This window comes from Belonocnema kinseyi, chromosome 2 (genome assembly GCF_010883055.1).
Source record: "Belonocnema kinseyi isolate 2016_QV_RU_SX_M_011 chromosome 2, B_treatae_v1, whole genome shotgun sequence".
NCBI lineage: Eukaryota > Metazoa > Arthropoda > Insecta > Hymenoptera > Cynipidae > Belonocnema > Belonocnema kinseyi.
Window position 1 is genome coordinate 36,066,110 of NC_046658.1, and position 24,332 is coordinate 36,090,441.

Here is a 24,332-nt window from a genome sequence, read left to right on the forward strand (position 1 = left end):
TTATGGAATATGATATTTTTTTATGAATGTGCCAGTGAAATTCTGTTCGTCTAATTTTGTTTGCCAATGCGAAACGTAATCTGGCTTGGAACTGTCGTCTTAGCATCTACATATAATATAATATGAGTAATATTAATTACTCATCGACTTATATTTGTGGTATTTATTAAAACAACCAAGTTTTGCAAAGTTATAAATGTAAAAATGTTTTAATTGGCAATTTACTTTCAATCCAAATGGTTCTTGTCCAAGCTAAGTTTACCATCAGTGCGCCTCGAAGGTGTGCCGAGAGTTGCTTACAGCGCTCCAAGTGGTTCCTGGCAAACTATATCGATTGATGCTTTCTACGGTGAGCAGTGGGTAGAGGGGAAGTGACTTTTTTCGCCGGACGCGCTGTCTACATTTATGGCGGGCAACTAAGCCCGCACCGCATCTACGTTTATAATATCTTTGGTCTAGCTAATCTCTTTCCGTATCTAGGAACTAATATCTTTGGCCACACGCAACTAAAAAAAAGTTAACCAATAAGGAGCATCTCTACCACTTCTAGCCACATTGGATAAGTGAGCGCGCGAGAATGAAGTATGTTTAAAAGGAAGTAAATGCAATGAGCGAAGATTGCAAGTACAAGGTAAAGAAATTATAAAGTTTATAAATAAATTAAATTAGTTTGAAAATAATGCAATTTTTGAGATGCGAAATCTAAAGTATAAACAAATATATAACATCTAACTTGTAATATAAAGAAATACTTAGAAATATGGATAACATAACCTTTCAATGCACCTGAGGAATTGTACCTATTAACGCGAATGAAATGAAGTATCATCCACATAAGGAGAAAAAAGAATATTGTTTTCGGGCTGAAAGCTGAAACAAATAAATGCAAAATATCGATATCATATCCTGTATTATGATAATAGAAGTTTTCATATTTCATATATACATAAGCACTAAATGAGAACAAAAGAACCCTCTCAGGGTACACAAAGTCACATGTTCAGATTCTGAAACCAATTCAGAAAGAAGACTTCACGATAGGAAGTGAATAATTGAGAAAACTTTCAGAATCTGCATTTAAACTGTTCTATTTGAAAACTAATCTTTTTCAGGGTGGCTGTTTTAATCAACGAAATAAATTTCCGGTCATTTGCTGGTTTTTTTCCGGTTCGTAAACATTTTTCACGGCCAATGAAATTTAAAAAATGGAACACTAAAGCTAAACAATTTACCACTTGAGGTAATAAGAACTGAGCTATAAATGAAAGCATTCAAAGTAGAATGGTTATATTTTGATCTTTTAAAATTTAAATTTAAAAGTTTTTAATTAAAAAATGTTGTATTCAAATGCTCAATAATTTACGCGTATAAAATTGAAGGTACTAACATTTTGCTATATGACAAAATATACATCCACATTATCATTTTCAATGCTCTACATAAAAAGTCAATCAATGAACTTTAAAATTTTCAAATTATATAATTTTAAGGAATTTTCAGCTAGAAACATCAAATATTGAAAAATTGAAAAAATTTTAACTGAAAATTTCTTAAATTAGAAATTCAGTTATTTTCTTTTTAAATAATTTAAGCATCCTTGGAAAGGTTCAAAATTTTATTTCAAAATCTTGAGATATCTAAGATTTCAGCGTAAAAGTGAAGATTACTCTATTATTTTGAACGCGCGATTTTTCCACCTGTCTAAAATGTCATAAGAATAGGATATCTCAAAAACGAATTTATTTATATTTCCATAGCGGCCACCACATGGGTTCCTATTCCTCAAAAGAGAACGTGTTTTGAATATATTTAATTCCTTCTAATTGTACCGAAAGATAACCTCACAGAGATGTCTTCTATTCCCCAAGAGAGTTCATATTTTAAGATTATTTAATTCCTTCTAATAAGTTCAAAAAATATGTGTAATAAATTGTTTTAATTCCTTCATGTGGAATATAAGTTTTGAAAATTTAATTCTAATAAATTCAACTCCGCCTCTCTAGAGCTAAAATTATTTTAATTCACACATTTAAATAGATTTCTTTGATGCATTTTTTAAGACTTTTAAATAAATTAGTAAAATGTAAATAAAGGTAAATTTGAATATTTTTGAATTTATAAGTTATCGAAAGATTTAATAATAAAACATAGGTTAAACAAATGCTTTCGTTAAATTTTACTAAGTCGATTGAGAGGAATAGGATTTTCACTTTTTCTGTTCCATTTGGGGGATTATTAGACGGAGGAAAAATCGCGTATTCATAGGAATACAAAATCTTAATTTTTCTGAATTCAACGCTTATTACCGGGTAGGATGGAGCTAGTATTTTACTTAAAAAATGTTCTTTATTTAAATTATTAAGAAACGCGTAAGCAGAGAAGTATTACTTCTTAAATCAGGTAAGAAAATTACAAAAATTGAAAGAAAATAATTAATGTCTTAACAAATTAGTTCACCTCTTTCAACTACATATTTCAATTTGCATCATAAAAAGATTACAATTTAAAATAAAAAGTTGAATTCAATCAAAAATATAATAGTTAAATGTCCAGTTTAAAAAATTGATTTTTAACCGGAGAACACTTTTTCAACCTAGGAGTTGAATTTTTAACAACAACAAAAATGAAAGTTTAACAAATTAGTTAATTTTCAACCACATAGTTGAATTCTTAGCCAAAAAAACTCTTATTTAAAATTAAATAATACATTCTAATTTGACCAGAAAACATTAATTTAAAATAGCGAATAATAGTCGAATCAGATTAAATTCCAGCAAAAAAGGTGGATGTTTAACCAAATCAGATGAATTCTGAAACCCAAAGACAAATTTTTAATTAAAGTAGATTTCCCGTGAAGAAAGAAAAAGAATTTTAAAGAAGTTTTAAGATATGCAAGCCGAAAAGGCGAATTTGTATCACACAAATATGAATTTTCAACAAAAGTTATTTTTTGACCCAAAAAGATGAATTTTTTAAGAATATATTTGAAGTTGCAACAGCATAATTAAGTTTTTAATGACTGGAGATGAATGCGGAACGAAAAATATAATAGAATTCTAATTTTGAGAACGCAGGAGAAAAAATAAGAGTAATTAAAAAAGAGGCAATTTTCATTTTTGATACCATGGTTCCTCAAAGTACAATAATTTAAAGAAATTATTATGTCGTTCGCAATCTAACCGAAATGATGGTTAAATTTAATTCAAAACAAATAAACCCATTTCAGATCCAATTATCGTTTATATCTATATAGCTATAACCTGTGGACATTCTACATCCTATATACATATATTGCTTTAGGTACGGCGATATGCTAAAAAATAAAACTCTGCATAAGATTAGAAATAATAATATGCAATGGAATTAATTTTACAAGAGAAATAAACGTGAAATGATCATACCATTAAGCCTATATCTCTAATAATAATTAGTCGACTCTTTAACTAAAACTTTTCGTAACTTTCTATTTTTAATTGTGCCCTTCCTTTTTTAGCAAAATATCGCGTGAAGAACTATTTATAAATGTATTTCGCAAAGTATAAAATAGTTTGCAAAAACAAACTAAAATAACATTTTTCTACGAGTATTATACCAGAGATGATTATACTTTCACGGCAAAACGCCTGATATCTAACTACATTTTTGCATGCCTCGAGGTGCTGCCCTCTTCAACTTTTCGACGTTTCTATAGCAACCGCGTCCTTTGCCTACGTCTACGGGAGGGGTGGATGAGGCCAAGGCGAAAGCCTTCGCCAGCCATATCTAGAGCTGACTCGGGGTTCTCTATGCACGCCGAAAATATTAAAATTAATGAGGGCCTAAAATTATTATATTTATTATGTTAAAATTAATTAATTTCTTTTACGGTTTCTTTTTAAAAATGCACATTTTCGAGATACTAAAGAAATTAAAAAAATAAATAAATTTTTAATTAATTCCGAATTTTTTTAAGTTTGCAATAACAAAGAAAAACGATGCAATTAGGGGTTTTAAAGGTTTAAAAGTCGTGATTTATTTTTTTCATAAATAGCCTTACAGCTAATAAAATCCCTCGTATCAGTTATTATTTAAAACTTGCTTTCAATTGATTGGAATGCAATATGAAACGCTTTAAATTCCTAAGATTTAAAGTCGAAATATATAATGAATTTGCAACAAAGAAGATTAATTTTCTTACCAAAAAAGACGAATTTTTAACAAATTCCATGAATTTTCAACCAAATAGCTGAACTTTCATCTTATAAAGGATACATTTCTAATCAAGAATAGACAAGTTACAATTAAAAAAAAAAAGTAATTTTTTAACATAAAAAACCAAATTGTCAACAAAAAAAGTTCAATCTTAAGCCAAAGAGGTAAATCTTGCAGAAATATGATTTTTTAAAAACAAGATTTAACAAACACGAAAAAAACACGGAAAAGTTCATTTACAAACGAATCCTACTTTAATTTTCTACCATATTGTTAAATCATTGATCAAAATATACTAATTTAGAACTTAACAATTGCATTTTTAATAAAAGGACGATGTAAAAAAAATCAAGAAAATTAATTTTCGACCAAAAAGATGAATTTCAAACAAAACAAAAGAATTTTTTGCTAAATAATTAAATTTTGAACTTATTAAGTATAAATTTCTAACAAAAATGTAAAATTTCAAATTTTCAGATAAAAAATTAATTTTTAACAAAACAAAAAACCCAAAATGTCAAGAAAATTGGTACATGTTAAAAAAAGATTAATTTGCAACTAAATCGAGGAATTAAATTTTCAACAGAAGAGTCAACCCCAAAGATCAAGGGGAGTCCAAAAATATGAATTTTTAATGATAAAGTTCAACTTTTAACCAAGGTGTTTAATTTTTAATTAAAGAAGATAAATTGCGAACAAAATAGTTAAATTTTTAACCACAGAAATGAAATTTCCAGCATTGTATTAATGATCTACCAAAATAAGATGAGCTTTCAACAAAATATATTATTTTTGAACAAAATTTTTGAATTTTAAAGCCGGGAGGAGCAATTTTAACCCAGAAAATATTAATTTTTAATAAAAAAAAAATCAATTTAAATCAAAAATGAAATGTTTACCTTGTTAGTTAAAAAAAAATCTTATTAAAAAAACGAATTTTCAACAAAATAATTACATTTTTAACAAAAGAATTCAGCCTAAAAATGACTTTTTATCCGCAGAAGATTAATTTTTTAAAACTAGAATAGTTCAATTTTCGACCAAAGAGGTGAATCTAAAATCAAAAGAATAATTTTTTTACAAAGTAGTTCAACTTTTAACCAAACTTCTGAATTCCTAACTAAACAAGATGACTTTTTAACAAAATAGTTTCATTTTTTACAGAATAATAAAATTTGCAACTGAATACTAGAATTTTTAACCAAACGAGTTGAATTCCGAACCACAAATATAATAGTAGACTTTCTACCAAAAAGGATTCAAGCGAAAAAAAACGAGAAAAGGTGGTTTCTTAAAAACAGAGAAAAAAAGAACAATTCTTTAAAAGTTAATAATAAGGAAGCATACTAAATGTTATCTAAGTTCGTAACTTTTCAGTTTATTTATATTGGATAAAATATCAATATTACAAAGAAAAGTAACAGCGTTTTACTTTGAAGAATTCAAATGATTTTAAAACTGAAATTAATTTTAAAAAATTAAAAGGAGTCTAATTTTTCTCATTCTCATAATTTATGATTGAGAAAGGATAAGAAAAAAAAGGTCCGACAAGACCAAAAAGAAAGGACGAGTTCATTAAACAGCCATTTTGGATAAAAATACAAATTTTGGGACCATTTTTGTATACTTAACATTTTTATTTACGGCTATTAATAGTACTCAGAAGGCCAAACAATTTATCCTTAAGACTTTTTTTCATTCAAAAAAAATTCTCAGAGTTATAGCATTTTCAAAATTTTTAATATCAATCGAAAATCAAAATTATAAGCCAAACAACGTACGATATCAAAAAAGTAAAGAAAAACGTTGCTTTTTAAAAGCCCTACAAGATTATCATACAAACTTTTTGGATTTTCTTGTAAAATTGAAAATTCTAATTTTTATTGCACAAAAAATAATGAGATATGAAAAATCCCATTTTCTGGCCAAACTGTGCAGGATACGAAAGAAGATGAATGAACAAAAATTGTAATCTCAAAAAAGATCTACAAATTCGTTAATAATCACTTCTTGATAGGAGGCGTACCTTTTGTTTTATTCGCGAAAAATAACATTGAAAATATAAAAAAAAACTTTGTGAAAAAATGATACAAGTTACGAAAAAAAAAGATTTAACAAAAATTATTTACCCGAAAAAGAGCTAGAAATTGGTTATGAATGACGTTTTGACAGGACACGTAGTTTTGGTTTTGATCATAAAAATGGTATTAAAAATAAAAATGAAAAATTTGTGGAAAAACATCAAAAGGTACAAAAACAAATTGATGGATAAAAGTTATTCGCCAAAAAAAGTTATACAAATTTGTATTCATTGATTACATTCTAATTATTTAGGATGGAGAAAGTATTAGAATTGCCCGAAATTTGACACCACAACATTCAAATTTTTAACCAAATGACGCAAAATACGACAAAAAGTCTCAAAGTTTTGAAAAATCCTACAAAATTTCTTTAAACCACTTTTCAATAGGACTCGTAATTTTTGTTTTATCGTAAGTAATATATGCAAATAATCGAAAATTCCAATATTACGCTAAAAGACGCGAGGTACAAAAAATCTCAAAGAAGACTTATAGGATATTTTGCTTTATACATGTATAAAAAATAATATGAAAACTAAAATCCTATTATTAGCGTAACAACGCGAGATAGAGGAAAATGTCTAAAAAAAAGGATTGTATTTTTTAAGTACTCACTGAAATTTCAGATCCTTTTGTTTTCATAGTCAACCGTTCGAAATTGGTTGATTGACTAACAGCTGTTGGTGCATTTTGCAACAATTTATCGTTAAACTGGTCAAAAATTCGAGTGAAAAAATGTCATTTTAGTACTCTTGAAACCCATTGGGGATGATTTTTTAGGTACAACGAACTAACAAAAATTTTCACTTGTAGCTCCTGAGTGGTGCCAAACAATTGTGAATGATTGTTTGAATGCTGAAAACTAACAAAAAGTTTGACTGGCAGCTTTTCGGTAGGGCCAAAGTTGACTAGCAGACTGTCAGGCATATAAAATATGACGGAATGAAAATTAGAATAGTGATTTTAGTACCTCTGAAACGCATTGGGGGTGATTCTTTAGGTGCTAAAAGGTAAGATAATAATTGATTGGCTGTTTCTCAGTGAAAAAACGTTGTTTTAGTAATCTTGAAACCCATTGAGGATGATTGTTTTGGTGCAAAAAACTAACAAAGAATTTCACTGGCAGCTCCTGAGTAGTGCCAAAGGTGACTGACATTTTAATCGGCAACCGAATGCAAGTTTTGTCCTTTTCATTAACTAAAATTTTCATCTATAGGATACTTCTCTAAAACTAATATTTATATAAAAAAGAAACTCCGAAAATCTCACTTCTTACGTAAACTCACAGCTCGCAACAATGGGTTTCAAGAGTACTAAAATGACGTTTTTTCACTAGAATTTTCCACGTGGACAAAGTACAGGGGGGTGCCCAAATTCCACGGCTGTCCACGAGGGGGGGGGGGTCAAAGTGGTGCAAAATTTTCCACGCGGTATATGGATGGCCCCTATACTTATTTTGACTACTATTTTAATTAAAACAATGTTCATGTTCTTGAGACGAGAAAATGAATGTATTCAGCGAAGAAATAATTTCTCTCAGAATAATGCTTGAATATTTTCCTTAAAAAAATTATTAATTTGAAACGAATGTCAGATTTACTTCGAAGATACCTATTTTATCAAAATAGAAACACATCAGTTTTTTCAACATAAGAACTGTAGTCTTGATACAATAGACATCGCACACATACTACGAAAATTAATATATTGGTATAAATTAATTCACTTCTTACTGCATAAGTATCTTATTAAATATGTAATAATCCACAAGTTGGCAAGGTATGGAAGTTGATTCTCTTCGCCGCTATCAATTATTTTGAAATTCAATAATATTTATAAAATTCAAAACATTGGTGCACATAATAATTTTTATTTATGCAAATGTACATAGGAATTTACAACTTAGATAAACTACAAACTTTAGGCTGACTCACAAATCAAATGACTCATAAAACTATTTAAAAAAATTATAAGTTTATTGCGTCGGTAAGTTTTTGTTGGTAAGAATTTAAAATTTTCAAATATATTTTAAAAACGTGTTTTTAATTTTGAAATATTTATGCAAGACTCAAAAGTAATTTTATTCCTAAAATTATTGAAAGGTTATAAATGTACTGCGTCTATAATTTTTTTCGCTGATTATTTGTATGTATTAATCTACGTAAAATTAAACCATTTCGAATTTTTTTAACCGTGAAACATTTTTGTAAATAATAAAAAATAAATATATGACAGCATAAAACAAAGTTATAAGCTTTAAAAAATGTTAAAAAATACAATTATTACATTTTCTTGTCAATTTAAAAAAATTGTATGCGTTTATAAGGCAAAATATTTAAGGTACTATAAAAAAGTACTATATAAAGTACTATAAAAGAATTCGATAAATTAAAAACTGTGCGGTTTATGCAAATTTTCGTATAGCAGAACATTATTTTTTGTTATTGATGTTATGAAAGAATTTTTGTACATGCAACTTTTCTTTATTATTCATTACCTTTGGGTCGTTTTTAAGCGTTTTAAATATTTAAAAACAACAAGTGTGAAGTCCCTTGTTAAATAAGTGAAACTTACTTCGCTTTTTCACATATTCTATATTATTATTTAAGAAATGTTATTTTTCATCAAAAATTGAGAAAGAGAATATTATATACAATAAAAGAGTTGGATAAATTGAAAACAGCGCATTTTATGGAGAGTTTTTGTTTATTTTTTATCACTTTTAGATATTTTATAACATTTTTAAATATATTAAGAACACAAAAGTATAGAGCCTTTTTTGAAATAAGTACAATTCAATTCTAAAATTGTTATAAATAAAAAATGGTATGTTAAAGTCTCTCGAAAAATTGCATGTATCATCAGAAAGATGTTTTCTTAAAAGAAACATTGTTCTACAACGTTTAGTTTGAAGATGGTTAAAGCTCGCTATACGACTTCGTACGACAATGCCTTGAAATTTTTACTCGAGATTTTGTCACCGAAATCTAAGTGCTTCGATAGCGAAGTCGGTAGAGCGCGCGGTTAGGACAATAGTTTAGGTAGTTTAGGTAGGGTTCGAATCCTCGTGGACTGCGATTTTTCAAAGAGATTAAGCGTACGATTATATTTTTAAGTAACAGTGTGCGAGAATTACGTATTTTAATAAATTAAAAAATGAAAATTATATAACAATAATTTCGAAAACAATTTTTTTTTTCGTTGAGAAATAGTGTTCAGTTGAGGCTCAGTCTATTGTTCCGATACTTTATATTCTTAGATTAAGAAAATATATTCTTGAAGTGTATCAGAAATGATTTCTTGGAAGTGAACTATTTTCTGCATTTGAATACATCTCTATATGAAGTAACACAATAAAGTTTTAGAATAAGAAAATGCGATATTCTATCTAAGAATACATTTTCTCAGATTAAGAAAATGTACGCTTGTTCCAAGCATACGGTAGCAAGTATTTATTTATTTGGAACACACTCATATTCTATCGTCCCCATTCGTACTGCGTTTGACTTGAATCAAGTAACATTTACTTGATTCAAGAACAATTTTTTTTTCAGTGTAAGAAAGTTTTGGTGCGCAAAGGAGACATAGCTGTACATAATGTGAGTGGTAACGATAAAGAATGTTATACAGCTCTCATAGATGGTAACGCAGCTGGTCAGTTGCTTCCAACTATGGTAGTTAATAACAATGAAAGAGTTTCACCACTCGTTGCTCAAAACTTTCCAGATGAGTTTGTAATAGGAAAATGTGAAACTGGTTGGATGGTTAGTGAGACATTCTATATGTATATGACCAGTGTGTTCTATCCATGGTGTGTAAAAAATGAGATTTGACTTTCCTGTGATCGTATACGTAGATGGCCACAGTTCCCACATTACTAAGTCATTGAGTGATTTCTGCGTTGCCCATAAAATTGAATTGGTAGCATTGTACCCAGATGCCACTCACATTATGCAACCGATGAACGTGTCACTTTTTCATCCACTGAAGACTAAATATAGAGACGCAGTACGTCAGTGGAGGATAGAAAATGATGGTGCACTTTTGACAAAAGTTCATTTCGCAGGAGTACTCAAGAGTGTACTAGATTCTCTAGATTTAGTGAAAATTTTTGGAAATGGATTCAAGCGATGTGGGCTTAGTCCATTTTCTGAACATGCCATCATCTGCAACAAGCTATTGAAAATTGATGATAGACAAGTAGAAGTACAAAAAGAACAGACATACTGTGAACCGAATGTTGAAGTATCTAGTACATCAGACCAAAACAACTCTTTCTTCGAATGCCATTTAGATGCAGATTTTTTGACCAAGTTGAAAAGTCATGATGATTCAATAGAGTGGACTGGATCAGCCGAACTCAAAGAATTATACAAGTTTTGGCTCAGATGTCAACAAAGTGTACCCAGGATGTTAGATCAGAGTGTCACGGATACTGGTTTTGGAGATCAGAATGATAGCATTAGTACTCGTACGATAGACAGGGAAGTTATTAAAGAAATTTTAGAGGAACGCCTAAACAAGGGCTGTTCACTGTCCGAGGAATTATATGCTAATGGAAACTTGATCGTAGTTGGTCCTAGCGACAGCTTCCAAGAAACAGCTAGCGACGAAAATGTTGAAGTAAGCCAGTTTAACGTTGAATTAAATAGTGCAAATACAAGCATAAATTTAGAAAATATGGATATTGTCATGGATTTAAGCTGCGATGAGTCTAAAATGAATTTTTCACAAGATGTCAAAGACCGTAGGCTCAGTATTGATGATGTTGATATTCCTTCGGCGAAGACTATGGACATCGATGTTGAAACTTCTTCTTCGAAGTTTATGGATATCGATGGCAGTAAACGCAACTGAGAAGTTATAATGGATACTTCTGAAAGTGTAAGTATATCCAAATAACAATTGAAAAATCTAAGAATAAATTTAAAAAAATAATCAGTTTGAAAACATCAATTGAAAAAATTATGGAATATACTGTTATCCGATATTATATGTGCATGTGTAACAAGTACAAATATCATTTTTTCATAAATATACATTTTTTCTGTTACACGACAGTCCTATTCCAATAAGGTTAAGAGAGATTTTCGAAGAAGCCCATAATGCTAGATGTGCCAATCATGATGTAGATATTTCTTCGATGAACAGTGAAATTAAGGAATACCAGACTACTTCCAAGACTGTGATAGATTCTTCGAAAATTGTGAGTGTATAGGGAAATGTTTCACTACACAATGCTTTTTACTACATCAGCATAATGAGAAAATCATAAAATCAATTTTAAAAAATATTCGATGAAAAAATATTTTACACATGTTTAATTGTTTAAACATTATAAATACCTTCAAAATTTTTGAATCATACAAATAATATTTTATTTACATATTTAAGGTTTATACAATCCTTTTAAAAAATATTAAATGCACAAATATTTTAGATTTGTGTATTGAATATAAATTTCAGTTGGTCGTGGCTACAAATTCTTTTAGGAAAAAAATCGTCTATTTACATATATACATTTATATTTCATGTAACAAATCAATGTAATGTACATTTTATTGCTTGTGGAAACGTCAACAGGGTGATTTTGAAAGTGAGCGATTGTGAACAGGCTCTAGATTTATGCATACTAAATAAGCCTGCGTTGAAGCATTCTAATCGTTCAGTTATAAGACAAAAAAGTACATTCGATACTGATGTAGTTGGTCATGGCGATAGTTTTCAAAGAAACAGGGAAGTTTCTGAACGTAAGAGATTTTTATTTTCATACCATTAAACAAAATCATGGCATTTAAATTGAGGCTAACATTTTTTTTTTGCAGCTTGTTTAGAAAATTGTCAATCAAGTGCAACTCTTCCACTCACTGAATATTCTAATAAAAAGAACTTAGTTAATAATGCATGCAACGATTGAGTGTCTACTGTACCAAATAATAAGTGAGTAGTGTTTTATTTATTTACGATTAAATATTCATAAATTTATATTATCTTTTTAGTGATATAATTTCTTGTTGTCTTAGGTTCAACTTCTAAGTCTATTGTGAAAACTGCCTTCAAGGATTTCCTTTTTATGCCAAAATTTGATAAAAGTAAAAAAAAGGACGTCAAGAAGTAAAGCCTATTGCTACTGGTTTAGCCTGGAGAAATTTATGGGATTTAACAGCAGAGCAAAAACGAGAAAAAGGGAGAGTAAAAGTTGACAAAAAATTTTAAATGATCAAAAATAAACAAATTAAATAGAATTATAAGAGAACCTCAAAAAAAATGAGGCCGCAAAAACTTCAAGCACAAGATGAAATCAACAGATCAGATTTAAAGCTAACAATATACGGCTCAGAAAAGAATGTTGTGTATTCAATTAAAAACTGATCAGTTTAAGGACAATCAAACAGCACTGGAAACTGAAACTAATATTATTCAAAGTAAAATCATTGAAGAAGTCTTCAGAAAAAAAAAACTTTATCCAAAGAAAATCAAAAACTCACAAGTACTACGAAAAAATCCTCGAATTAAACTCAGGCAGATTAAATTTTATTTTAATTAGAAATTTTGAAGAATTTTTGAATAAATTAATAGAAAAAATGGTATGAAATATTGATTTTCCTTAAATGTTTGATTTTTGTTGTTTAATTCTAATTAAATGACTTTTATAATTTATTACATGGACGATATTTGAATAGATATTTATTTAAATAAGCCATATTTATTTTGAACGTATCTCACACCTCATATTTATTGTTTATAAGTACTTAAATTACTTCTTGTTAGTAAGTACTTATCATTCCTAACCTCTTTCAACTTCGGATCGCACTGTTCGACTACTGGGTCCCTGCCTGTTCGACAACTGCTCCCAAGGGCAAAGTCGCGTTCGACTACTGCTCCTTATGAGTCAATCTTTAAATATATATATTTTTGAAGATAATGTTTAAAAAATCTACATTTTCTTGTTTTAATAGCTTGAAGAGTGTTTATATTTACCATTAAAAATAGTTTTACACGTTTTTTACGAATTTAAATACTTCAAAATGCTTTGAAATGGGCAAGAGTTGACACGACGCCGTTAAGTGTTCGAGTATCGGGCCCACTACCTTAGATGGCCAAACCAACAAAATAATTTTAAAAAAGTAAAAAAAAATCTGGCCGCTTGGCATACACATTCTGAGAGCGCTGGCCGCGCGACTTGAAAGTTTGAGCGCGTCTAGGGCGCGCGACTTTTAGTTCTCACGATGCGAGCTCGGTCTTTATTTCCCTCACATTTGTGCGCAAGCCTTTTAAAATTAAAAATCAACACAACTGTAATTTGGTGATTGTGAATTCTCTTTTGTTAAAGGTCCTTATTTCTTCACCTCCACAACTATTTCTTTTCTCCGCTAACATGAAAAATCTATCATTTCAATAATTTTATATCATTATACAATTTATAATATGCAGTGGCATTGAAACATGCGTATTTTCATCATCTAGTTTTTAATTTTTTTAAAGTGCGCATCATATACAAAAAAAACAATATTGTTATTAAGTATTTTATTGAAACTCGTGTCGTTTTTCCATACATTTAATTTGTTTATTTCCAATGTTATATTTTACGATTCAAACAAAAATACGCATCCTAGCGTAAAGTTGTTTGAAGAAAATTTGTAGATATAATTAAGGCGAAAAATTTTATTAGTTAAAATATTACGAATGTACAATTTTTTTCATTTATGTTTTTTCGCACCTTGCATCCTTTTCCCAAAGATTTGATTGTTATTTTTCACGATTTTATTATTGTTATTTTTCACGCGTTTGTTTTTTTGAGTTTTGTAAGCACTATAACTTTGGCAATTTTTTTATCAAAAAAAGTCATTTAGAGAAAATGTTTGCCTTTTCAAGTACTTCGAATAACCGTACAGAGAATTTTTGAATCCTGAAATAATCAAAAATTTTGAAAATGCGCTCACTTTTAGATTTTTTATCCAAAATGCCTGGTTAATGAACTTGACCTTCAGTTTTCGACACTTAAATAATGTGCCAAAGGCCAATCGAACATATTAATTTTTTCAAAAATTATAATGCTCAGAAACAGACAGAGATACGCAGACACATTCGTAAAAACCTATTTTTCGGATTCACAGGGTCTCAAAACGTGGACATTTGAAAAAATGGGTGGACATGCGGGGTGAAATTTTCACACAAAGCTAATAAGTTCTCTGATGAGAATGTAAAAATTCTAACATACCTGTTTAGTGTCAGTTTCTCTACACAACCAGCCCGAGATGGTGCAGATTTAATATGCTCTAGAATAATTATTTGTATTTAATGATCAGTTTTTAAAATAAAAAATACCCGAATTTTTTCTGTACAAATGTCTACATTTTTTTACGCCCTAAGAGCACGGAACGTTCTGCTGGGACTTTCGGATTGTTAAAAAGTTCCGCCGTTTTAGAACGTTCTAAACATAAATTTCCGTTATTGTCAATATCTCGGTCAAGATCAATGACATTTTGTGAAATGGTTTAAGAGATAATTGTTGTTAAAAATAACAATAACGGAAGGCGCCTCTTAGGTCCCAGTGAAAAGTTATACATTTAAAAATCATACCAAAAAGAAATAGGTCAGCATTTATGAATGAAAACCTTTATTAATTAAAAAATAACTAGTTTCAAGAGTCTCTTTCAAAATCTGAAAGCTTTTCTAAATAAATACAAACTGAAAATTGAATGCTATGTACGAATTGCAGCATTAAATTTTATTATGGACAACTTTTATGATACAATTAGTACAAAAAATAAATTTGTACAAATCATGCCGAGATCGATGCTGAGAAAAATGTCTTGTCTAGGTAGACTCGAACATACCGACAGCTAAAACAAGATTTCTACGCGTGAAATGAAGAGCAAGAATGGGTGAACTTTTTGTCGGGAATGTCCTTAGAAGATAGGAATCTGCATTCGTTTTCACATCTGGATTGTGAGAGACATTAACATCCTCCAAACTCATTTCTTCGGCCAATTTTGTGAAGTCCCAGACCTTAATCGTACAGTCTAACGAACCTGGAAAAGTTATAGAGAGATTTTATAATGTTATAGTATTACATATTAAACTAAAGAGAAGAAACCAAAGGGCCAATCAAAAAATACGTAATGCCTGGGGGGGGGGGCATCACGAGCTTTACGCTAATGTTACACTTTCACACACTTACTATAGAAAAAGCGGTGCGAGGGGGAGGGGGGCAGGAAAAAACATGATTTTTTGAACAGCCCCTAAAATCTAAAAAAACGTTCATTTTCCCGTTTGCAAGAATGTTCTCCCGGCCATTTCTTATGGTTATTCAATAATTATACAATTGTACACATTAAAATAAAAATCATACAATATTTAATGCTTCAATTTCAATAAAAGCCACGCGTGACTACTCAAAAATGATGAAATTACCTGAGAGCAGGAGAGTTCCATCCCTGCTGAATGAAAGACAATGAACGATGCTAGAATGGCTCGAAAGAGCTGCTACTAAATGTCCATGCGCGAGATCCCAGACCAGAACTCGATGATCTGCACCCGCCGAAGCTAAAAATCGTCCTTCAGTTGAGAATGCAAAGCAGTAAATAGGAGCTTTGTGGCCAGTCATGAATCTCACTTGGCTGCCTGTGACACAGTCCCATAATCTAACAGTCATATCGCTAGAACCTGTGGCTATGTAATTGGAATTTGGATGAAACTGTACAACCTGGAAGACAAATTCTTATATTATGAAGCGCCAAAATTAACAGTATATGTGTAGACGTCTGCATGAAAAGGGCCCTTATGGCCGGGTCTAGTTTAGAAGATATTCGCGTTCATCTAAGTCGAGGTTAAAATGATTATTTTTGGGTTTGAGTAGGGGATGCTACTAGGGCATAAAGTGAATTATGTGGGACTATACTCATATCCAGATAGTAACAGGTTTGATTCGAAAATATAACATGTGCGTTTATGGCACTCGCCAAGTTTAGATGCGTGTTTCTCGAAAAATGGTTTTCCGAAGTTCCAACTTCAAAAATGCCCTGGCGACTCATTTTTCAACAGAGAGGGTTAATTTTTGGCCTGAAATGCCGGTAATTTATCCAGCAACATGCACCTACACCGACCATAAGGGCCCTTTTCATGAGGACGCCCACATACGAAGAAGAAAATAAAGTTTCTAAAAAAGGATGCAGTGTCTTACATCGACATCTGAATAATGGCCAGCAAATATCCGAAGCGGTTGATGGCAATCTGTTGCCCAAAGCCTTGCAGTTTTGTCGTGTGAACCAGTCGCGAAGTAATAGCCGTGAGGTGAAAATTTCACTGTCCAGACAGGAAACAGATGGCCCTTGTAACATACAACACAGGTCCACGTATGTAACGACCATAGTCTCACTGCAAGAATAACATTATTTTTTAAATGGCAGCATTCGCCCTCTTTACGGTACGTATATTAAATCTACTCAATCATTATTTCCATTTACCTGTTGTATCTTCAGAACATGATAGAAGAAGATTTTTATCAGGACCAAAAGACAAACAATAGACAGGCCCACTGTGACCATGCAAAAACTTTACCGATTCTGCAGTCCTTTCATCCATCATCCTCACCAAGACGTCGTCTGTTAACAAATACATATTATTCGATAAGAAAAACAGCATATTTTTATAAAACCAATCAATTTTTTATATATGGTTCTCACGCACCGGCCTCTGTTAATACTTCTGCCAGCTGGTCAGCGCTTTTCATTGTTTTCAATTTTTGCGGAAGCAGACTCCAGACTTTTATAACTGAATCGCTAAATCCGACAGCCAATAGACTTGAGTCTTCCGAAACTTCCGCAGCAGTAACGCTAGAAAGTAACAAAAAGGGTTCATAAAGGGATATAATATATTAATGAGGAAAAGATAAGTATATAGAAATTGGGCTTACCTATGAACTACGTTTAAAAGAGTATAAAAGCATATGGAAGGTAAAGTCTCTGGTCCGAGTGTGACTCGTTTTGTCGCATCTCTGAGAGCCTTAATTTTCTCCATTTTGTCTGCATCTTTCCTGCAGAGAAAGTTCAAGTTCGAGCATTATACAGCATTTAAAATCAGCACAATTGTATGTGTTTTTTTTTACTACTTACAAATTAGGTAAAGGCATTCTTCCTACGGGTGGAGCATTCGGATCAGATTTCGTTTTCTTTGAAAAGAGCGGATCCTTTTTTGCCTTCTTTTTCTTTGGTTTGTCTGCATCGCCGCCACCTGTATCTTCCTCCTCTTCCTCCGGAGGATTTACACACTGAATTTCAGGTTCTTTTAAAAGACCGTAGTAAACCCTTGCCTTATTATCTAAAAAAGTTTAAAGTGATGTTTGAAGAAGAAATTCTAAACGACAAATCAATAGATGTAATGTAGTTGTTAAATAAGATTGAAAAAAATGAAATCAATACCTTGTCTAGTGGCCTCTCCTAAAGTTGCACCTGAAGTGGCTTCAATTTGTTGTTTATTTCTTGCAACGCCTTCATACATATCAAAATAAAGGCGCTCATTAATTATATTCAATAAACTGTTGTATTTCTTCTCTTGCAAGTGACGTTTCAACATTGAAAGTGTATCTCTAGACATTCTTATTATAAATTGATTAGATCTAAAAGAAAAAATCAAAATTATAACTTAATTATTTGTAATTACTCGAATAAATTAATATAGTCCATAATTAGAAATGGCTTGGCCATTCCTAAATTTTTTCTTAAAAGTTAGATTGGTAAATAGTTTTGTGAAGTTAAGTCAATTTGAGTAAATTATACTTACTTGAATGTATCTATGAGCTCATTTCCGTCCATCTGTTCGCGTTTTGTTACATTAGACAATCGCTTCAAATCAGCTTGATAATGGTCTTCCAAATTCTCACTGTATTTATTCATTATTTCTTTAGCTTCTGCAGAATGATTGTTGTAAACTAATTCCAGGTACATGTGCACCAATACCGGGAATAATATCGTGCCTAATTCGTGCTGAAAATAAATCGTAAACGTGAATTACGCTCTTTACTGTTTATCTAAAATCAAGGATTAAAGAAAGGCCACTAAGTCTGTACAATATTTTTACTAACAATACCAAGAGAGCGTTCAAGTAGTACGAAAAATTATTTTCTACATTTTAACCCCCCCCCCCCCCCCCCCCCCATGCAACAAAATGCAACTTTTTCTATAGACCCCTCACCAACGTTACGTAACATCTTTTGTATTATGTTTAAAAGCATAATAGACGTTTTCTACATGAAAGAAAGGTTTTTAAGGTGAAGTTTTGTCTAACAACAAATAAAACAATATTTAAGTAAAAATCACATTTTTTCTAAATGCCATAAAGGATACAAAATAATATTAGAAATAATAACATAAAAATCATAAAAAAAACTATTTACTTGTTAAAAGTTCTTGAACACTTAAGTTCGACTGGAAATTAAATTCTGACAATTGAGAATAAGGAAATAAGTGTTATAAGTTTGTTTTTAAATTTATATAAATAGGATTTTTATAAGATTCCTGAGAAAATTAGGAAAAGATTTTTACATACTTGAGATAATTAAAAAAAAAATATAGAAAATATTAAAGAAATTTTCTTTGTCTTACAGGATTTTACAAAATATGAGGAAAAATTTCAGTTTTTTTAAAACGTCTTAAATTCCTAAAAATATTTTGAACTGACTCGAATTATTCTTAGAATGTTGAAAAATCATTCAAAATGTAAAAAATGCGTTTTAATTTTCTAAATTTGCATAAGAATTTTAAGAAAATTTGTTTATTTTTTTAAAGCTCCAAAGTTTAGTTTTGAAATCTTTGAATTATTCGATTTTAATTTTTTTTATTTATTAATCCTTAAAAATTGAAATATTTTGCTTTAAAATCTTTTACACTTAAAATATCTCAGGTTCTTCTTTTTTTCTAAACTTATGTCATGTGGCAACATTAAAAAATTTAGAACATTTTTTTTTATTCTCTTGACACGCTGCAAAATTCAGTTTATCTATAAAATCCTTCGATTCTGGGAATTAAAAAAAAATCTTAAGGAAATAAAAATTATTTATTTAAAAATTTTTATTTACAAAGTTGATGGTGTAGAAAATTCATAAATTGCACCGATTACACTTAAATTAATTAAACTTGGGAATTCAGAACTCAAGACGATAAATAAAGATCAACATATGTCTTTACATTTAATTTTTTGTAATGAATAAAAAGGTCCTATGGGTAAGAAAACACTACACTATTACGAGTTTATCATTTTTTAATGATAAATATTCATTAATTTCTAAGATATTATTGCTAGTGTAGATTTACACTGTACAGGCTGTTTCAGAAACCCTCATACAAATTATAAATCGCTTTACTAGAAAGAGTTACAGCCTCTTGAAAATACCCTTCGGCCTTTGACTATAAAAATTCAAGCCCTCGCAACTGGGAAGAGAGGGGTAGTATTCCTGGTCCCTTTAGGCGCTTAAGCAAACACATTCCCAGAAATAATTGACTATATGAGTTACCAGTTATAAAAGTTATGAACCCACTTCAAGAATACAAATGTGACTCTAAACAATGTAGGAAAAACAAAATGTTTTAAAAACTGTACTAACCTTATAAATATCCAAGGAACATTCGACAAATTTTTTGAGTTCACTATAAGACTTTTCATAAAGCGCTGGATCTCCTTCACTTTTGTAAGCAGAAAGAACGTTGTTCACTTCGGAATCGCTTTGTTGGTTTTCCTCAACATGCACATCAGCTAAATTTGCTTCTTTTCTAAATAACTCTTCAGTTCCCTGAAGAATAAGATTTTATATTGATTACAATAATCCTAAATGTTTAGTCGAAATGTAGGAGAATTTTTATTTCATAAAATTAGAGAAAACAGTCTTATTTGTCATATTTTTTTAGGTTAGGCTGAAGTCTAAATCGTCAGAATTGAATTTAGTCGGTTTACTCACTTTCAAATTGTATTTTCTTAATAGCTGTAGCATAGCTAACATGGTACTTTTTTCGTTCTCCATGATTAAGTTATTATTTAACGATTTATTGAATAATTGCCCTTTGTACAGCAATCACCTCTGCTTGAAACACAGTTTGTAAATCATTGTAAATAAACTGAAACAAGCTATCTGAACTCTAAAGCTCACTGCATATATATGTATGCGCACTGGTCTGCATCATGGACTATGTACAACACGAAGTAATTAGGGTGCTTTCATGCCATTGCAGGTCCACGGAGATCCACGGAGTGTTCCCAGAAGCAAAGCTCTTGGGGACTTTCTGCATCAGGGTTGGTAACGTATAATACGTACTTTGACGTATATTAGGCCCGAATGGAAAATTTCAGTGTGCATGCGTCCATTTCGAAAAATAGATTATTATATTATCATCTATTTTTCTTGATGTGGGTCGTGATTGCAGTGTGCGCTTTTTAAATTTTCATAGCAGTAAATTGTAAAAGAAATTTATCGAGAGAATAGGCCTAAAGGAGAAATGTTGAACCAATTGTCCTAAAAAATCATATAAGTCTAGAAGGAAAAAATGCTGCTTTGTGCATGATTTAGGATAGTGTAATTCACAACACTACAGGATCTAGAATTATAGACAAAGGCCATAGCCGGGTAAGCATGGGTGGTCTGCCTTGGAAGATATTTGGTTCATATTTATATCGTAAGTTGGTCCCATTATGAGACTAATTTACCCCAAGTGCCAACTTCAAAAAAATTTTTTTACACAAGTTATAAAATTTTTTCGAAAAATCAAAAATGTCAATTTTCTCGAAAATGGCTTAATAAATGTTAATGGTTTGAATATATATTGTACAAGGTATCACAGTAGTTCTAAAAAAAATCAAGAATCAATTCTGGCAATTAGAAATATGAAAAAAAAATTTTTTTGAATTTTGAAAAATAAAATTTTTAATGAAAACTTTTTTGCACCGCCGTATTTATTTTCTTAAAAAGTAACCCTCAAACTTAGTAACAACATATATTTTCCCCAGCATGATCCCAATGGTACTTCACAGTGAAAAAAAAGAAAATTGTGCTGATGGCTCCTAAAAAGCATGGTATTCCATGAAAACGAGGGGTCTGCTTGATTTAAGCTCATGGATTTCTTAGAATCTGTAGAATCTGAATTTCAACAATTTAAAAGTTGATTTTTCTGTTTTTTCGAGTTTTTTTAAAAGGAACCGAATGGGGACCCAGTGGGATCTTTACGGGTACTTTGTAGAGGCACCATTGGGTTTCTTCGATCCGCCAGAGTCGCACCTCTACCTCTTTTCCAACGCGTCATGGGGGCGGTTAGGCACCCCTGTGGCTGGTCAAAGAAATAATTTAAGGTCGCACCCCTTCCCCCTTTCCAGCGCCTCGTGGGGGTTGGGAAAGCACCCCTGTGATTGGTCACATGAATAATGTTGGCCCCTAACTCTTGCCAACGACTTGTGTAAGTTTTTTTTTGGTCCCTATTTTTTATACAAAACCTTTTTTATGGCCCTGACAATATTTGCAAGATTACATGATTTTTCCACTTTTTCCACAGAATTAAAAAAAATGCAATGACCCTGCCAAGTCTTCCAGGTTTTGTGTAAAAGAAAGAATTAACTTACGTTATATTCAATTTGTTTTCTAAACCAACATTCATACCTTTCGTAACACAAAAGTTATAATTAGCCTTTCGACTGAACTGTACTTCAATACATTTTTCCAATTTCACTTAAAAAAAAAACTTTAAACAAATTGTTTTAAAAAATCGGGTTTGAAAGATTTTGAATTACATGCTTAGAAACTTTTTTAAAACTTTGAAAGGTTTCAAGAGAATGAAAGAATATTCTTAAGATTAATACGAAAATTTGAAAGGATTTTTTTATATTAATTTTTTGTTAAAATTTAAAAAGATATTAAAATTTTTTAAAACATTTCTATAAATTCCGCGAAAAAATTGTAATATTTTGAGAAAAGTTTTGTAATTTTTTAATAATTAAAAAAAATTTAAGAACAATTCGCCTCCGTTTCAGACATTTAGAAATTTCAGAAGATTCTGGGTGATTAAAAAAATAAATTTCCGAAAATTTGCCAAATATTTTTTAAAAACAACTTACATTTGTACTTAGATTTGTAACACAAAAAATGAATTTTCTACCAAGATTAATTTTCAAGCATCAAAAAGACAAATTAAATAGTTCAATTTTGACCCCAAAAACAACGGAGTTAAAAAAAGTTTAATTTTCAATAAAAAGAAGAATTTTTAACCAAGAAAATTAATTTTCTGATAAAAAACAACAAACTTGAAAACACAAATCTTATAATTGCCAACCAAATAGATGAATTTGTAACTGAAAAATATCAATTTCGAAGCATAAATAAAATAGTTAAATTTTCAATTCAAAATCAACAAATTTCTGAAAAGAGTCAAATGTTTAATGAAAAACATGATTTTTTAACCGAGAAGATAAATTTTCTACCAATAAAAAATGGATTAAAAAATATATAATAATCTTTAAACACCAAAAAAGTATTAATATTCAATAAAAATGTTTGTTATTTTCCACCATTTTTTATTTTTTTCATCATTATGTACTAAAAGAATGATTAAAATTTTGATTAATAGGCTCTTAAATTAATCTTTGAATACCAAGAAAATAGTAATTTTCTCAAAATGTTTAATTGTGCATAATTTTAAAAATTCCCTTTAGATCTTTCAGATTCTTTTATGTTAACTTTTTAATTAGGGCATCCTAAATTCACCTAGCATATACGAAAAATATTAATATCTTTGCATATACGCGAAATTACCCACTCTGACCTTCTCTACCGGCATTGTCAAACTGTAAAAATGTCGCCCTGATTGACCGCTCAAGTAGAACCGTCTATCATCTATTTCAGTTCGTAAACTGGCCAGTGAATGGACATAGGAAACACGGGACTAGGCATGCCATCCTAACTTTGCAAAGCGGGGTTGAATCCACGGGAGAGGGGAGAATTCCATGAGTGTGGAGAGCCGCCATCTTAGGATGTTCCATTTGATTATGCGCACGAGCATTTTTGCCGACAAATTGTGCATGAAAATATAAACATGTGGGCGCTGCCATGATTGTCGCGGGACATCAAAAGGTGGCGGACCTCCCCCTCATTGCATCACCCCCGCAATGGCATGCCTAGTCCCTTGTTTCCTATGTCCATGGGCCTGAGTAATTAAGAGCGCTTTATTTTAGTTCGCGAAAGCCTCAGGTAATAGGTGGCACTGGCGAAAATCGTTCGAAATTAAATACATGGGATCGCCTATCTCCCACCTCATCTCTGTTAGTAGGGTACTATATTAGACAGGAACATGCAGCCGCCATTCTGGTTCCTGGACAGTTCGCGGGAAACAGTGGGATAAGCATGTCGTATAGTTTAATTAAAATTAAGTTTAGAATATAAGAAAAATGGTCTGCTGCAGTGCTCCATTTTGTAAAAATAGAAGCGAGGATGGATTTAAACTTTACCGTTTTCCACTAGGGCGAAGAGAAAGACTGTCAATGTAGATAATAAATTATGGACGCAACAAATGGAAACCAAATTTAAATTCAAAATTATGCGAAGTTATTACTAATATTTATGACTATCACAATATAATTCATATATAGTGGGTCTGAAGATCATGTTTACATGTAATTAAATTGCCTATGAGCATTTTTTTGATATATTAAAGCGGAATGAGATCCAGAAGAAAGTAAGGTTAGGAACCCATTTTTATACAGAAGGGCGCACGTTAACCCACGCAAATAAAAAGGACGCATGACGTGAAATATAAATAGCTATCATAATAAACTCTTGAAAAAGTATTGTAGTAATGTTTGACCTATAGCCTATTATTATTTTATTATTTATTAATATTTATTTAAAAAATCATATGATTATAATTTTAGTGCACGTCTATTTATAAACTGAGTAAAATTTTGTTTGCCATCATAATTTTTGCAAGAGCTACTTTTTGGCAAATGTGTGGGTTAAAAAATCATATAGACGAATATAAATATTTCATATGGTATATCAAGAAGTTTTATTTATAATTTATGTTTTGA

General features: G+C 30.6%; 2 protein-coding genes across 2 annotated transcripts in view; one reads left to right on the plus strand and one right to left on the minus strand.

Annotated features, from left to right (window-relative positions):
* Window positions 1–20,475, minus strand: part of LOC117168187 — a 63,194-nt gene extending 42,719 nt beyond the window's left edge. Inside the window, exons 1-11 of the mRNA XM_033353646.1 lie at window positions 20,227–20,475; window positions 19,876–20,061; window positions 18,057–18,259; window positions 17,696–17,892; window positions 17,390–17,594; window positions 17,191–17,310; window positions 16,965–17,110; window positions 16,742–16,879; window positions 16,459–16,652; window positions 15,690–15,981; window positions 15,113–15,307 (exon numbers count right to left, since the gene is read on the minus strand). Of these exons, the coding sequence (XP_033209537.1) occupies window positions 15,113–15,307; window positions 15,690–15,981; window positions 16,459–16,652; window positions 16,742–16,879; window positions 16,965–17,110; window positions 17,191–17,310; window positions 17,390–17,594; window positions 17,696–17,892; window positions 18,057–18,259; window positions 19,876–20,061; window positions 20,227–20,289 (1,939 nt within the window). The 5' untranslated portion in view covers window positions 20,290–20,475. The remainder of the gene's footprint in view (window positions 1–15,112; window positions 15,308–15,689; window positions 15,982–16,458; window positions 16,653–16,741; window positions 16,880–16,964; window positions 17,111–17,190; window positions 17,311–17,389; window positions 17,595–17,695; window positions 17,893–18,056; window positions 18,260–19,875; window positions 20,062–20,226) is intronic.
* LOC117168185 lies at window positions 10,198–12,732 on the plus strand. The gene is made up of 5 exons (XM_033353642.1): window positions 10,198–11,156; window positions 11,334–11,478; window positions 11,856–12,022; window positions 12,098–12,212; window positions 12,296–12,732. Exon 1 carries the CDS (start codon window positions 10,224–10,226, stop codon window positions 11,127–11,129), a length of 906 nt encoding a protein of 301 aa, XP_033209533.1. The 5' UTR covers window positions 10,198–10,223; the 3' UTR covers window positions 11,130–11,156; window positions 11,334–11,478; window positions 11,856–12,022; window positions 12,098–12,212; window positions 12,296–12,732.
* Window positions 20,476–24,332: the final 3,857 nt, after the last annotated feature.